The sequence below is a fragment of the Camelus dromedarius genome, chromosome 34 (assembly GCF_036321535.1).
Source record: "Camelus dromedarius isolate mCamDro1 chromosome 34, mCamDro1.pat, whole genome shotgun sequence".
NCBI lineage: Eukaryota > Metazoa > Chordata > Mammalia > Artiodactyla > Camelidae > Camelus > Camelus dromedarius.
The window spans coordinates 6,291,650-6,308,973 of NC_087469.1; the positions used below are offsets into that span (position 1 = coordinate 6,291,650).

At 38.8% G+C, this 17,324-nt stretch overlaps 2 protein-coding genes across 3 annotated transcripts in view; one reads left to right on the forward strand and one right to left on the reverse strand.

Annotated features, from left to right (window-relative positions):
• The window catches only part of NXPE4 (neurexophilin and PC-esterase domain family member 4), a 79,523-nt gene that overhangs the window by 41,082 nt on the left and 21,117 nt on the right, over nucleotides 1-17,324 (reverse strand). The gene's annotated exons all lie outside the window — the stretch shown is intronic.
• LOC105091734 (NXPE family member 2) lies at nucleotides 2-15,436 on the forward strand. Its single transcript, XM_064482069.1, has 5 exons — nucleotides 2-692; nucleotides 3,985-4,718; nucleotides 10,284-10,345; nucleotides 12,047-12,262; nucleotides 12,659-15,436. The coding sequence occupies exons 1-5, from the start codon at nucleotides 534-536 to the stop codon at nucleotides 13,192-13,194; spliced, it is 1,707 nt and encodes a 568-aa protein (XP_064338139.1). The 5' UTR covers nucleotides 2-533; the 3' UTR covers nucleotides 13,195-15,436.

A 17,324-nucleotide genomic window follows, 5' to 3' on the forward strand; every position in this document is an offset into this window, starting at 1 on the left:
ACATGACGCTGTACACCAGAAACTGACACAACATTGGAAACTGACCAGACTTCAATTAAAAAGAAACCTGAGGTGGGAACAGGCTGCCTAAGAAAACAAAAGGGAGCCTTCGAAGGCAGCTACCGGGGCAGGTGAGACCAGGGAAAGAGGACACCAGGTAACACATGTGTGTGTGTGCATGTGTGTGAGTCTGCGTGAGTGTGTGTGTGTATGTGTGTGTTCGGGAGAGATTTAGAGACCAGGATTCATTAGAGGACACCAGAAAAAAAAAGATGTTTTTGAGGGTAAACAGTTGCTAAGAAAAGTCTCCGAGCCCCAATGTGACTGCAAACAGAAGAGTTTATCTGAGAGTCAGGACCCAGGAGCTCTTATCTGCTTTACCCAGTTCAGCTCCCTGCTTCTGGGAGGACAGCTGTTTCTGATTCCTCATAGCACATATAAAGGAACGTCCTGAGCAACCAGCAGATAGCAGCTGTAGAGAACGTAACCGTCTTCTGGAAAAGTACTGAGGAGGAACCTAGACGTGCAGGGCAATGTCACGGTTATTTGTCTTAAAGTGTGATGATCCCTCCTGTTTCTCTCTTAGGACCCTCGCTTTGTTTCCAAATGCCCGAGCTCGTAGATTACTATTGATGCTGACGTCTGTCTTAGCTTTCTGGGTCATTTACTTCTCTGCGAAGGACCACACAAAGGTAGGAATTGTCTTCTTTTTCAAAATTTCAGAAAAGGTCACAGTAACTTCGAATGCTCACCTTGACCAATGTGAGGATTAAAAGTTAACAGTGCCTTATCTTAGCAACAGATGCGGATGAGAGACTCCTTTGTTCAGCGTTAATTCCTTTGACATTATATACTCTATGGTCTTTTTGTTTTTGTTTTTGTTTTTATTTTTAGCAGCAGGTAGATTTGCAGCCATCTCTGTAGCATTTGGCATAGCTAACCATCCTACCTAAACATTCTTTTCGACGTTAGCCTCTGAGACTCCAATCCAATTAAATCTCAGATTCAGTTCTCTACCGTCCTCACAGGAGTTTTCTTATTCTTTGCATAGTTCAGTTAGCGTTTTTTGATTTTTCCCTTTCTGCAGTCTTTTTTTTTTTAAGAACAGATCTTCTTTAACTTTCTCCTCTTCTTGACCATTTAGTACAAAACTAATCTTTCAGAAATTCTGCTTTCATCATCTTCTTGTCCTGATCAAAAACTTTCACCAACGGCTTTTTACAGATGGCAGCCCAGATCATCTCCTTGGTTAGCCATTCAAGCTTCTCATCTTGGTCTGATATAAACTCCCAGCTCCAAACAAGAAGGACCACAAGTCTAGGATGTTCAGACTATGCTGTGAACTGATAAATGGTAGTACTCTCAAACCACAGCTCAGAAGGTTTCTCTCTGTGAGTCCTCTCCATAAATATACATTCTCTAGATTTCTTCCTTCCATCCTCTTGTTCGTGCATGTGTGCTTTAATTCATATGCTCAGGTCCCATCCACCACTGATATTTCTGTTTCTTACAGTGAGGTCTGGACACTCTATGCCCCAGAACACCCATGTTTATGCATGTATAAAATGCAGGTTCCCGGACCTGACTCCAGAGTTACTAAAATAGAAATCTCTGGGCTTGAGCCTGAAGTGATGAAGGAGTAACAAGCGCCCCAGCTGATTCTTACGTCCACTCAGGTTTGAGAATGTCTGCTTACTTACTCCCAGAGCCAAGACCCTATTCTGTGTCCCCTCTTGAATGTGCCCTGTTTATGAGTTAACTCTGCCTCCGTTCCACCAGTTTTATCAACAAAAGAAAAGCACACTGAGTTCTTCCTCTTCCTCAGCATCCTCTGTGGCAAAAACAAAACAAAATCATGTAGAAACAAATTCCCTGTCTTCCTCCTGTCTCTCCTGCATGGTGGTTGTGGCATCACCCACAAGTCAGCCAAGCCAGAACGCTCTGCACAAGCAGTCGGCCACTAAGTCTCATCAGTTCTACCTCCTAAATGCCTCTCAGATCTCTCCTTTTATCTCCATCCCTGTAGTCTTGCTTTAGTCTAGTTCTTTGTCATTTCTCATCTACCATGTTGAAACAGTTTTCTAATTAATTTCCCTGCCTCCAGTCTCAGCCTGCTCTCATTCATTCTGCTAAACGTTTGTTGGCTACAGATTGTGGGGCTGAACTCAGGTATAGGACATCATCTTTGTGCTCAAGAGTGTGAGATTATATTTCTAAAATAAAAATGTGGGTATGTCCCTTGTCAGTGGCAGCATGGCAGGGCCCAGACTCCCTGGCACGGTGTCTCGGTCAGGCTCATTTACTAGAGGGCACAGAAACCCTGGCCCACGGCATTCTTGCACTGGCCCTTCCCTCTGCCTGTTGTTCCTCAAGGTTTTCACATGGCGAATACTCTTCTTCAGGTCTTTGCCCAGATGTCATCTTCTTGATTTAACACTAGAAACAGCTCCATCCCTGCCTCTTAGCATTTCCCTTAGTCTGTTTAACTTTTGTTTTTTTTAAGGAGGTACTGGGGATTGAACACAGGACCTTGTGTATGCTAAGCAGACGCTCTACCACTGAGCTGTTTCCCTTCCCTCGACTTTTTAAAAATAATACTAGTTTTCACTTTCTAAAATATTATACAATTTACTTATTATGTTCCTTTAGTATTGTCTATCTTGACCTGCTACAAGGTGACTTTCATAAGAGCAAGGATTTTTATCTATATTTATTTGTTGGTATATCCTAAGTTGAATATACAACTTTGAAGCTGAGAAAGACTTGGTTTAGAAAAATGGTTTTAGGAAACGTCAGAATATAAATGGCAGCTCATAATCACTGGTGTCTGTGACAGTTCCTTGGGTGAGCTATATATAGAGTGAGAAGAAAAAGTTACTAATGATACTGCCCCAAGGAACAATGAAAGCGCTGGTCTGAGAAGTGAGTGGTAGAAAAGAAAGTGATTGAAGAGAACTCTCGGGAAACTCAGCTGGGTAGGACTAGGGAATAAGCAAAAGTTAAGACAGCAGTTTTTTTTGTTTTGTTTTTAATATCGAGATACTTGAATACATCTAAATTCTTATGGAAACAAGTTAACAGAAGCAAATAGGAAGTAGGAAAAAAGGTGTGATTACAATTGAGTGACAGAAAGTTGAATTGCCATCTGACTGATTTTTTAGGTCTCCAAAGCTGAGAAGGTTAAGGAACAAAGAAACTTAGGTATTGGAGGAGTTGCCTCCTGGACATTGAGGTCTGCTAGGAGGATATAAGGATTTTAATGATGAAGAAGACTAGAAGCCAAGTTCTCCAAAATCTTCAGTCAATGAGTAGAAGGTACCAATGACTACAAAATTATTGAAAAGAGGAGGATTATGTAGTAATTAGTGATATTTGGTCAGATGTATCACAGAGAACAGAAAATCTTAGAATTTACTGAAAAATACTGTATATGTTTTTAGTATGATTACAGCTCGATAAAATATATGCATGGAAGGAAAAAGAAAGAGTGAATGTAATAATTTAAAAATACCATTAAGACAGCAAAGCTTAGGTAGGATCACACTAAAAACAATATGTTGTTTTCCATATTGCCTATAACATGGCTATTTGATTTTTAGAAAGAAAAAAATAAGTCAAGTGAGGAGATGGTAAAGGGAAACACTTAAAAATCCAATCATTTGCTAATCCCGAACTCCCAAATTTATTCTCGAACTCCCAAATTTATCCTTCCCATCCCCTTACTATATTTCAATAAAAAATCCAATCATTAAATAATATGTAATTATTGTATATGATTAATTTTTAAGCCCAAAGACTTCTAAAAGAAATCAGCAGCTGTTAACAGAGGCCATCACATCTCATGGGAATCAATTCTGTGATTCCAAAACTGGAAATTAGTTAGAATCCATTTCTGTTATGTGATTACATGAACTAAAGTGTGTGTAAACTAAAGCAAGCCATAGTATCTGCTGATAATATATCCCTTTTCCTTCAATACTTCAGTTCATATTCAGCTTGAGAAACCCTCTCTATCTGAATCATTGGAATATCTTCAGAAAGTCCTTCTTCCCAGAAACTCTACTGGATCTAGAAGCTTCACCAACAGAGACTGAGCTGAGAATAAAAGGAATCATGGAGAAACTAGACCAGTTGATGCCACCCAGACCCTTCACCAACATCACCACCACCACCAGTGCCAAACAGAGCAGAGCCACCATCCTCAGCCCTCAAGACACATACTGCAGGGGGGACCAGCTAGACGTCCTGCTGGAAGTGAGGGACCACTTGGGACGCAGGAAGCAATATGGCGGGGATTTCCTGAGGGCCAGGATGTCCTCCCCAGCCCTGAAGGCAGGCGCTTCAGGGAAGGTGACAGACTTCAACAATGGCACCTACCTGGTCAGCTTCACTCTGTTCTGGGCGGGCAAGGTCTCTCTGTCTCTCCTGCTCATCCACCCCAGTGAAGGGGTGTCGGCTCTCTGGAGGGCAAGGAACCAAGGCTATGACAAGGTGATCTTCACAGGCCAGTTTGCCAATGGCACCTCCCAGGTCTTCTCTCAGTGCGGCCTGACCCCACACTCCAATGCTGAGCTGTGTGAGTACCTGGACTATCGTGACCAGGAAGCCTTCTACTGCGTGAGGCCTCCACATGTTCCCTGTGAGGCACTGACCCACATGACCACCAGGAATGCAAACATTTCCTATCTTAGCAAGAAAGAATGGAGCCTTTTCCACAGGTAAACAGACCTTCAAACACAAGCACTGATACAAAGAGGGAGACTTGGGTTTGAACCAACTCTGCCTGATAACTTTTCTTAATCAAGCTCCCTTATCACGTCAGTGAATATTGATTAGATTATAATCAGACCTGTCACTCGGAGTCAGTGCAGATGGTAGCGTATTAACAGGGCCCCATACAGATTACCTCTACAACTGTGGTTTTATTCATAGTTGCTACACTTGTTGCTAAAAGAAGTATAACCAGTGAAGGAATCCATGGTCTGTAATGCTTCCAGATTCAGTCATTTCTTTAGAGGTCAGTATTTTCAAGAGTGTACTCCATGGAATACCAGTCCTACAGAGTGCTAATAGATGCTAGGCAAAACAACACAAACAAACAAGCAAACAAAAAACCCAAGGAAGGGGAGGTGAATATCATTACTGAGTCTACTTCACCCTTCATAACAAATGAGTCACCAAACCCTGTGAATTTTACCTCCCAAATATCTTCTGAACCCAGCCATTTCACCCTATTTCTGTTGCCTCTATCCTTGTATAAATTATCATCATACCTCAGGTAGGTTATTGCAACAATCTCCGGAGATGGTTTCCTTGCTCACAGCCTCGTTTCCTTCAATCTGCTCTCCACACTGCACCCGGACTAAAGTTTGTGAAATGTAGATGACTTTTACTTTTCCTTGCTGAAAACCTATTGCTCTAAGGAGGGAATCCAAGCTCTTCAGTATGTTTACAAGGGCTTGCCTAGCAGGGAAGCCTTATTTCACCTTTATGCTGCCTTGCTCTCTGTCCGTTGAACTGAACTTCTATCTCACAAACATCATGCTCTCTCTCTACTCTGGCATTTCACAAGGCTTCACGTAAACATCATTCCCCCTATGTTTAGGTAAAATGCTAGTCTCATATTCTTCTATCGCATTCTAGTCTTCCCCAATCATAACATTTATTACACTATTAATTTTCAAATATGTATATTGTATCCCTTGCTAAATTGGAAGCTCTCTGAGATAGTAACTAACCATTCTTCATCATTCATTCATTCAATTTATAAGTAGTTAGCCCTTTCTGTATTCCAGGTACAGCTCTAGGTGTTAAGAATTCAGTAGTCTAGTAGGGTAGAAAGACAACAAACAAATAAACAAATAGATTTGTAGCAGAAAGTCATCAGAATAAGAGATTTGACTGTGAAGGTGGATGCTCTTTTAAAAGAGTGGTCAGGTAAGGCCTGTCTTGAGCACCAACCTGAGGGTGGGTCGTTTGAACAGCCACATAAATGAAGCAAGGAAGTGAGCCTCTTGAGTTTTGGGGGGATATCATTTCTAGGAAAGGGAATAGGACCTGAAGCAAGAGCATTCTGGAATGTTCCAGGAACCATGAGGGGGACCAATGAGGCTGGAATGCAATGAGTGAGGGAGAAAGAAGGGCAGTGGGTAAGTAGAGCCTGAGAGGCCATCTATGTATGATAGGAAGCCATTGAGGGCCACCATTTTGTCTCACAAGACTAGCACAATGGCTAACATGTAGAAGGTTCTTAGCTGTTGAAGAATAAGTGTTATACAATCTGGGGAAATAATTGAGTAGGTTTCTTTGCACCAAACCTTCTCATTAACTTTAATATTTCTTCTTTCAAGAGGGATAGAGCACAAAACATCCCCCCAAATTATTTAACGATGGAACATTATTTAATGGATCATGTTAAGAGATTTTGGTTCCATAATTTGGTAAATGCTGCTGTAGATGGGCCTTAGTTTTCCAATGTGGGTTCAGAAGGGCAAGCTGGATAGCATAATATCCTGGAACTCAAGTTCAAATCCAATTCAAACATTATGATGACACAAGGGCAGGAGGCAGGATACAATGGACCCTACTTGGCTACAAGATTTCCCTTCCACTCCTTTGTCACCTTTATGTCTTGTTTTCCTGATCAAGGTATAAAAAAAAATCAATTTATCCTATGGCTCAGCCAAAGGAAGCTGGACTTTTTCAAATGATATTTTACTGATAACTAAAAGAGACATAATCATAGAGACAGAGACCTTCCCATCTTGAAGGTCTCAGAACCACATCTTAATGCTATGGGCAATGACTACCTGTTCGGAGTCCATATTCCCTGTTGGCCACACTGGCTCCCTCTTGAGATGGTTCTCATTGCAGCATGGGTTGGAGGAGCTCTCTTGCACACTCTCCTGATTGCTCTCAAGAAATGCTAAGTCCCTGGTCTGGCAGAGCTGCAGATCTGTATTTTGGGTCTAAATTGTGCTTCTCAAGTGGACTATATTCACGACAATAATCTACCTAACCCTGTTTTACTTCCTAAATGACACATTTACTTCCTGGATGCTCTGCTCTATTCAAACTGTCTGTTTTTACCCCCACTGCATGGAAGTAGAGATCTGAATCTTCTCAAGGGTGATTTAGTGCATACACAAGGAATAGTTGACTTAGTAAGTGATTCAAGATCCAAGAACTCTCACAGATCATTTTATCACTGAGTTCTAGGGCCCCTTCTTAGGCCCAGGCCAGGTTCTGTGACATCTGTTTTTCCCACAAGTCCAGGGACTAAGCCTGTTTCTCTTTCATTTGTAATGTAGTAAACCAGAGTTCTCTCTCCCAGCCTTGGCTGCAGAATCAGATGCTACCTCCTCAGATACTTCTTCAAAGTTAAAATCTTTTTCTTTTTTAATTTAAGAGTTTTATTGATAATCACAATGGGAAAATAAACAAGGAATTATCACATGACAAGACATCATGCGGGCAACACAGTTGTTGACAATTTTTTTTCTGTTTCTGTTAAGTTTCTAATCTTCTGAAATGTAATAACACAGACACACTCAATACTAAGACACACTGAAATGAATGCCTTTAAACCATGAGCATATGTTTTTAATCCTAATTTTAATGTCCTATCACAGTTTGGCTTTGGTAACCAAATTTACCAGGTAGCCAGGTATTGGTCTCTTTTGTCATCTTCAACCTTACCTGGAATAAATATGGGAGAATAAATGTTTCAAGTTTCAAAAGTTCAAATTTTCTACTGAGACAAATTTTAATTTGTACCAAAGAGGATCCTCAGTAAGATACTCTGGAGTGACTATTACCCTGCCCATTTTACTTTTGTGGAATTTAAGCATAGACATATTAAATAGCTTGGCCAATGTAGGGTGCATCTAGTAAGCTGCAGAGTCAGAATTGGAATCCCAACATACCTTCATCTAAAGCCAGTGGGCTATAGCACTGTCTTCCATGATCCCAACACTCTATGCAGCCATCACTGTCCAGACACCCTAGCCTCCACCCCTCTGGTGCCCTTGATAAAGGAAATATTATTCTCTTGACCTAAAAGAAGTGCTTTCCAGAGATTCAGGCAATCCTTCTCAATTTTGGAAAATACATTTCTTTGTCCCTCTTAGACGTCTCTATGACTATGGCCCTGGAAGTCCTTCCTTCCCCCAGATGGACTTCATTCTGAGGGAATGAATTGGATTGAGCAGTAAAGTGACCATCTTCATTGGTAAGATCTATACCTTCAGGTGGAGCTCATTTTGATAGGCCCTTGAAACACTGTAGTGAATTAAGATTGACCTAAGTTTTACTCTCAAGGAGGTAACAGGGTACAAAAAATAGACCCCTCGGGGATCTGGGAAGGAAGAGAGTGCATGGAGATGAGGCTCGGGGAGCAGACACTTACAGGTTTTATGCCAGTTAAGGAGCTTGGTCCTTATCCTGTAGGTTGGCAATGGGAAGTCATGGAAAGATTTTGTGTAAGGGAATAAAACAGGCAGAACGGAGGATGTATTTAGGTGGGATAAACCAAAGGGGCAGCAATATAACATTATAACAAACTAGGATATGATTCTTGAATTAATGCCCTTGGATCAGCAGCCTCAGCATCACCTGAGAGTTTGTTAGAAATCCAAATTTGTGGACCCCATCCCAGAACTAATTTTTTCCAGCTTGAGGTATGATTGACAAATAAAAACTGTATATATTTAAGGTGCATAAGATGATATTCTGATACACATACATGCTATAAAATGATTATGATAATCAAGCTGATCAACATAGCGACCACCTCACATAGTTTGCATTTTTGTGTGTGTGGTGAGGACACTTAATATCTATTTTCTTAGCAAATTTCAAGTATACAGTACATTATTAACTCTACTCACCATGCTGAACATTAGCTCCCCAGAACTTAGCCATGTTCTAACTGAAGGTTTGAACCCTTTAACCAATGTCTCTCCATTTCCCCAAGCCCCAACTCTTGGCAACCACCATTCTTTTTCTATGAGTTCAACTTTTTTAGATTCTACATAAAATGGAGATCATGCAGTATGTGTCTTTCTGTATCAGGTTTATTTCAGTTAGTAAAACATCCTCCAGTTCCATCCACGTTGTCACAAATAGCAATATTTTCTGTTTCTTAAGGTTGAATAATAGTCTACTGTGTGTATAAACCACATTTTTCTTTATCCATGTATCCATCAATGAGCACTTAGGTTGTTTCTATATCATGGCTAGTATGAATAATGCTGCTATGAACGTGAAAGTACAGATATCTCTTTAAGTTCCCCATGTTGCAGCAAAGTGTGTTACAGCTCAGTATTACAGTTCAGTGTTACAGCTCAGTTGTGACATCAACCTGGATCCGGGCGAGAGACCAAGCAGCACTTAGAGAGTTGGAGAACTCAGGTTTATTATGCCAGTGGGCCCAGAGGAGTTAACACTCCAAGCTCTTGACCCCGTCTGTAGGTTTACACAGGCTTTTATAGACTGCCAGTCTAGACTTTGCAACATCATATGCAAATCAGATGTAACAAAAGTTGACTAATTAGGAATGAGCTTTGTAGAAATGGACCAATCAGGGGTGGTAGAAATGGACCAATCAGGAGTGGTAGAAATGGACCAATCAGGAGTGATAGAAATGGACCAATCAGGAGTTAGCTCAGGGAACCAATAGAATCTTAGGGGTAAGTTCTGCTTTCCTAGAAGCAAGCCCTTTCAGAGTTAAAAAGTGAGATAATGCTGCTAGCCCAGGGAAACAAATGGTGTTGGCAGGAGAGTAGTGGCCCTGCCTGGGGGTCCTGCAGTCTTTTTTATGGGCCTTCCCACCTCACCCAGAACTATTGAATCAGAAGCTCTGGAAACGAAGCCCAGCATTCTGAGTTGTAACACACACGCCAAATAATTCTGATGCATGTTTAAGTTAGAAAAGTACTGGCTAGGAAAATACTGATGAAGGCCTGGATTACTGTGAGTGGTAAAGGTGAAGAAGATGGCTTGTAGTAGAAAATCACTCAGAAGGTAAAATCAAAGATATATATTTGATTAATTGCACAGGGAGGGTGAGTGACTCCCTCTGGATCCCTGTCAATAGTAGGGGAACAGTTTCCTAGAATCCTGGCCCATTAACATCCCTAGAATATCTAAAATATATCAAAATAAAGGGGGAAAAAGCATTTGAAGAGTTAGGAGTGGTTAATTCCTTCCAAGTCCCCTGTGATTCATTCTTACTTTAATGTCTAGACAGATATCAGGCTAATTCATTTTCCTATTTCTTGAAGGTCCAACATGGGGGTTGAAATAATGAAGAACTTTAACCCCATCGAGGTCTTACGATGTAACAGTAAGTCTGTCATGTTCACAGTTGATCCATTTAAAGGACATTCTTACTTTAAGAGATATTTCTTTAATATTAACCATTTCAGTTTTTCATTTCCTGGGACAAATAGTATTAATCATCTTGGGTTTTGCAGATGGGGTTTTATTCTTGGAAATTATTTTCATATCAATTTAAACCAATTTTCATCTTGAGTCAGATATGAAAGGCTAGGTAACCCTTCATTTCAGCTGCCTGTTCTCAAAATGTACAGGTTATTTGGACTTCCACTTGAGATTTATTCCTGAAAGGCCAATAATTAGGTACTGGTGAAAATGTCTCAGTTAAACTACAGAGCTAGGAAATTTCTTTGGTGGTTTCTAATCGTTTTCAGCCAAATCATCTCAGTTAAACTTCTATGCACTAGACATTTCTGTGGATTTTTTTTTTTCAGTTTTATCACACAAACTTCAGTGGTCAATACAAAGCCATCTCACTCATATAAGTGATGTTTTGTCTAGAATGGAATTAAAGTGAATTTCAGAAAAGCAAATTACTTCTGTTTTAATGGAATACATTTATGGGGTATATGGTTACCCGTTGCCATTTTTCTTGCATTCAGCCAATATTTATGGAGGATCTACTGTAGGCAAAGAACTTTGCTAAACCCTATGGGGAACCCTATGGGGATCTAAATCATAAGCCCAGACCTAAAACTCAGAGTCTATGGGAAAGACAGAACCCTTCTCTGCCAAGGCAGTCACCTTCCACACCCAACTTTTACATCAAAGAAAGTTCTTTGACTCTTGAGGCAACTTCCTCTTAACACCTCTGTGGTCTCCCTCTTTCCTGGACAGTAATTTCTAGCAAAGTCAGGCAGTTTCTCAGAAGATAGTGCCAGACTTATCTTTGGGAGCCATTTATAAACCTGATATAATTCGATATGGATAAACCTAAGTCCTGAAGCACATACCCCAAGTCCCAACAATATCAGTAGATGACAAAAAGATGTGTTTTTTAAGTGGAAAAAAGTACAAAAATGGCCCGAGTCACATAAGAAGGAAAGCTTGATATGAGTCAGTGAGTACAGCTTAGACCACTTTCAAAGTGGAGTATTCGGAATACTCAGGTAACGGTCCTCCCTTTTTCTGCGATAATCAGACCACCCAGAATATTACATTCAGGTCTGGGCACAACAAAGAAACACTAAAGAGTTTTTCCTATCAACTTGAGACCATGATTCTGGTACATACAAAATACACAATGTGTCTAACACTTGTTTCATAAACGTGTTCTAGCTTTCTTCATGGATAAATAGTTTGAGGAAGAGATTTACAGTTCTGCCCGGCCAGAGTCATGGGTATGATTTTTAGCTGGACTATCGAGTCCTGCCCTTTCTCTGCCACATATCTCCTCCTGATTTGGCTAGCTGTCTCACAACTGAGTGGCCTTAAGGACAAGGTGAAGTCCAGGGAAAACACTGCAAATGCACAAGGAAATACCCATCCCGACTTCGGGAAAAAAACATTCATTAGTGAGATTATTTGAAAATGAGAACTTTTCACTCATCCCTTCAACATGATCTTATTACATAGACACCTGTGGACGAGAGGAGGGCAGAAGTAGAGAAGGGTGGAGGGAAAAAAAAGGAAAAGGATGAAGAAAATGAAGAAAATGTTCCTGAAATAATGTGACAAAATTGCTTACTGTGGGAATTTTTATTGCCAGAGAGTGAGAACATAGAAACAAAATGTCAGCTTGGAATGAAGACTCCGTTCCCCAGTGGTTATACTGTGGAAAGAAGGTGGATTACAGTATTTTGCAAACAGATGGAGTTAAATGAAAGAAAAAATACAAATGACTGCTTAAAGAGGAAACTTATTTACCTCATGGGAGATTCAACATTGCGTCAGTGGATTTACTACTTACAAAATGCGGTGAAAAGTATGCATTTTATACTTTATTTTAAAACTGTAGTTGCCTTCAGAGGTTTTTTTTTTTTTTTAATGATAATTAGAATTCTTTGCTTTCCTTTTCTGATACCTGTTTTATTATTTTTAAAAATTTGCCAAATATTTGGATTTGGGCTTTTAATAAAAAGTTAAATTTTATTTTTTCATTCACAAATATTAATGTTTCTTCCTCTTTCTATCTGCTGATAAGAAGTTCAGAATTTTGTTAAGATTTTTAATGCACCTGGCAATGTTCTTTTCCTCCCATAGGCAGCAATTCCCTTATAGTTAGAAGTGATCTTGGTTAGAGTTTTACAAATGTGTGTATTTAAAAATTGTATCATTATTTTTCTTTTGTTAAAAGGTTTATTGATTTGTTTTGTTTCAGCCTTAAAAGTTTTTGATCATCATGGAGTTGGGGTCTTTAAAACACATGTGCTTCTGGATGCTGAAAGACATACTTTGATTCAGTGGAAAAAGCATAGTCATCCATTTGTTACCCAACAGCTATTCTCAGTGAAAGATGAAAGTTATATCCCACGGGAAATCGACCAGATAGCAGGAGACGATGGCACAGTCATTGTCATTACCCTCGGTCAGCATTTCAGACCCTTTCCCATCAAAATTTTTATCCGTAGGGCCATCAATATTCAAAAGGCCATTGAACGTCTGTTCTTGCGAAGCCCAAAGACCAAGGTAATCCTTAAAACTGAAAACACCAGGGAGATGTATCTAAATGCAGAGCTGTTCAGTGACTTTCATGGTCATATTCAGAATCTTATCATGAGGGGTATTTTTGAGGGTCTCAATGTGGGTGTTATTGATGCCTGGGACATGACTATTGCATATGACACTAGAAATGTCCATCCACCTGATTACGTGATTGGGAATCAGATTAACATGTTCTTAAACTACATTTGCTAGAGGATAAATACAGAAAAGCGGTACCAGCCATTCTCTCTAAATGACCTCACTTATACTACAAGGATAGTTTAATGCAGTCCAAAGTAGGAGGAAACAAAAAAATTTTTAAATTGTTGTTAAAATATACATAATAAGATTTACCATTTAAACCACTTTTAAGTGTACAATTCAGTAGTCCAGTTAACTACATTCACAACATTATGCAACTACCAACATGATCTATCCCTATAATTTTTCATCACCCCAAACAGAAACATTGTACCCATTAAACAATAATTCTCCATTTCCCTTACCCCTAGCCCCTGGCAACCATCATTCTACTTTCTGTCTCTATGAATTAGACCATTCCAGGTAATTCATATAAGTGGGATTATGTAGTGTGTGTCTTTTGTACTGGCTTATTTCACTATTTCTTTATTTCATCACATAATGTCTTTAAGGTTCATTCATGTTGTAGCATATGTCAGAATTTCCTTCCTTTTTAAAAGGCTGAATAATATTCCGTTGTATGTATATATCACATTTTGTTATCCATTCATCTGTTGATGGGTACTTGGGTTTTTTCCATCTTTTGGATATTGTGAGTAATGCTGCTATGAAGAGGAAATCAAATTTAAAGAGAATAAAGGGAATTATGGAGAAACTAGACCAGCTGATCCCTAACAGACCCTTCACCCATGTGACCTCCACCACCAGCACCAAACAGAGCAGAGCCACCATCCTCAACCCTCAAGACACATACTGCAGGGGGGACCAGTTAGACGTCCTGCTAGAGGTGAGGGACCACTTGGGACGCAGGAAGCAATATGGCGGGGATTTCCTGAGGGCCAGGATGTCCTCCCCAGCCCTGAAGGCAGGCGCTTCGGGAAAGGTGAGTATGATGACAGTACAGGAAAACATCATCATTCATAGTTTAATTTTAAGAAATGTATGTCCTGGAAAGGAGGAATCTAAATGATTCAAGTATAGAGAAAATGGGAAGTGTAGGAGAAAACCTAGCGGAATCATAATAGCAAACTTTTTTGCTTAAGGGAATTCTTTGGAATGTGGAAACCAGTTGTTCTCTCGACTGCAGTAAGAAGCAGGGATCACAGCCCCACATCCACAAACTCATTGAGAGAAACAAGCTAAACATTCTGTCAAGTTCCAGGTCCTATAACCTCAGTTCTTGCTGACCCTAGGAGTATGAGGTGAGGTCCCCTCCAGAGGAACTCAAATGACTTTATATGCTTTGTCTCTAAATTGTCCTCTCAGAATAAAAGTACCCTCCCTTTGCATTAATATAGTTGAGGTCCCAAGAGTGGAAATATGGTTGATTAAGGATGATTTCTTTGTTTGGAATATGTTTCTTAGGGAGAGGAAGTGAGGTACAGAGCTCAAGGCACACAGCTTAAGACCAGGCTCTTCTAAATAAAGGAACACACATTAGAAATCTTTTCCTTTTATGAAGCTACAAATTGGTTCTAATTCTTTGCATAGCAATCTTTCAAAATAAATCTCATTATTCTTTCAATCATTGCACTCTTAAATGCTCACATGAGTTATCATTTTCCCACCAAAGTTAACTTAGTTTCCTTTAACCTAATTCTAAGATGATAAAGTTTCTAGTTTTCTTACCATTACTCTTCTCTGATTGCACTGAAGTGTGTCTGTATCATTCTGCAGCATGACTTCTACCCCAACTCTCACCTCAACAAATTGAATGTCCTAATTTAAATGTGATCAATCAGCATAGAAAAATGAAGTTCTATTACATCTCTTGTTCTAAGGCTGCATATGTACAATATTATAGCCATTAGTCACATGTGGCTGTTTAAATTAAAATTAAATTAAAATCAGTTCCTTGGTTATACTAATCACATTTCAAGCATTCAGTAGCCACATGTGGCTAGTGGCACTGTACTGACGGTACAATATTTGCTTTCATTTGCTTCTGGAGAGTATTTTTTAAAAATGTTTTGTTGTAATATTTTAATGTTTTTAAAAATAAGTCTAATGATATTTTATAATTTTTATGGTAAGTAAAAAAAAATCGTTGAATGTTGCTAAGTGTCAGACTCGACTTTTAAGCCATTTTCTATTGGTCAGTCTTTTAAAGAAATCCTGGTATCTCTATATTTAATAACGTCCTGGTCTTCATGTGATAGCCTCAGGTTACTGCAGATACTGATTATGTTGCTAATATATAAGACTTGAACAAGCCATTTGAAACGGTAAAGATGCTCTTTACTGGTATTATCAAGCCTCTTTCAAAAATCTTTGTGTGCACAGTGGAATGAAACTAGCAATCAGTAACAAAAGGAAAACCAGAAAGTTTACAAATATGTGGAAATTAAACAATTAGTCTTAAACAATCAATGGATCAAAGAAGAAGTCACAACAGAATTTAGAAAATATTTGGAGGCAAATGAAAATGAAAATAACATATCGAAACTTATGAGACAGAACAGAGCAGTGCTAAAGGGAAGTGGAAAATGCTTACGCTAAAACAGAAGAAAGTTCTTAAATCAGCAAACTAAATCCAAAGTCAAACTAAAGAACAACTAAATCCAAAGTCAGTAGAAGAAAGAAAAGCATAAAGATTAGAGCAAAGATAAATGAAAGAGGAAAAGGAAAACAATAGAAAAAAATCAACAAAAGCAAGAGTTGATTTTTTCGAAAAGGTAAAAAAATTGACAAATACTTAGCTAGACTAACTAAGGAAGAAAAGAATAAAATAGGAGAATTAGAAAGGAAGGAGGAAACATTACAACTGATGTCACAGAAATAAATAGAATTATAAGAGACTGCTATGAAACATTATTCACCAACAAGTTGGACAACCTAGAGGAAGTGAATAAAGTCCAAGAAACATGCAACCTACCAAGACTGAATCATGAGGAAATAATAAATCTGAATAGAGCTATAACTATACTGAATACAAAGAGACTCTGAAAGTAGTAATCAAAAAACCTCCCAGCAAAGAAAAGCCTAGGATGAGATGGCTTTAGTAGAGAATTCTACCAGACATTTAAAGAAAAATTAATACCAATCCTTCTCAGATTGTTCCAAAGAATAGAAGAGGATGGAACTTCCCTGAGTGTTCTATGAAGCTAGCATTACCAGATACCAAAACCAGACAAAGACACAAGAAAGAAAAATCTACAGATCAATATCCCTGATGTATATGATGCAAAAATCCTAAACATAATAGCAGCAAAACAAATTCAACAGCACATTGAAAAGATTATACATCATGATCATACATCATTTATATCTGGAAACAAGAATAGTTCAACATACAAAAATCAATCAATGTAATGCAGCACACATAAAATGAAGGACAGAAACCACATTATTATCTCAATTAATGCAGAAAAACATTTAACATAATTCAACACCATTCATGATAAAAAAAACATCCAACAAACTAAGAATGGAAGGAAACTATTTCAACATAATAAAAGCCACATTTGAAAAGCCCACAGCTAACATTATATTCAATATGGAAAGGTTGAAAGTGTTTCCTGTAGTATCAGGACCAAGGCAAGGATTCAACACAGTATTGGACATTCTAGCCAGAGCAATTAGATAAGAAATAGAAATAAAAGGCGTACAAATTGGAAAAGAAATAAAAATTTCCTCATTTCCAGATGACATGATCTTATTTTTAGAAAACACTAAAGTTTCTACAAAAGTACCTGTTAAGAACGAATAAACAAATTCAGCAAAGTTGCAGAATACAAAATCAATACTCAAAAATCAGTTGTATTTTAAAATCAAAACCACAATGAGGTATTACCTCACACTGGTCAGAATAGCTGTCATAAAAAGTCTACAAATACTAAATGCTCTAGAAGTTGTGGAGAAAAGGGAACCTTTGTATAGTCTTGGTGGGAATGTAAATTGGTGCAACTACTATGGAAAACAGCATGGAGGTTCTCTGAAAAACTAAAAATATCATATGATCCAGCAATTCCACTCTTGGGTATATACCTAGAAAAAATGAAAACTCTAATTCAAAAAGATACATACACCGAAATGTTCATAACAGCACTATTTATAATAGCCAAGACATGGAAACAACCCAAGTATTCATCAACAGATGATTGAGAGGACAGAGAAGTTCAGAGATGTTGCTCCCAGATGCT

What these genes read in the sequence shown, in the direction of transcription:
- LOC105091734 (XM_064482069.1), top strand. Translation starts at nt 534, where the DNA reads ATGTCACGGTTATTTGTCTTAAAGTGTGATGATCCCTCCTGTTTCTCT. An exon ending in GAATGGAGCCTTTTCCACAG is followed by an intron (nt 4,719 to 10,283) that starts GTAAACAGACCT and finishes TATTTCTTGAAG; the next exon opens with GTCCAACATGGGGGTTGAAA. An exon ending in CGAGGTCTTACGATGTAACA is followed by an intron (nt 10,346 to 12,046) that starts GTAAGTCTGTCA and finishes TTTTATTGCCAG; the next exon opens with AGAGTGAGAACATAGAAACA.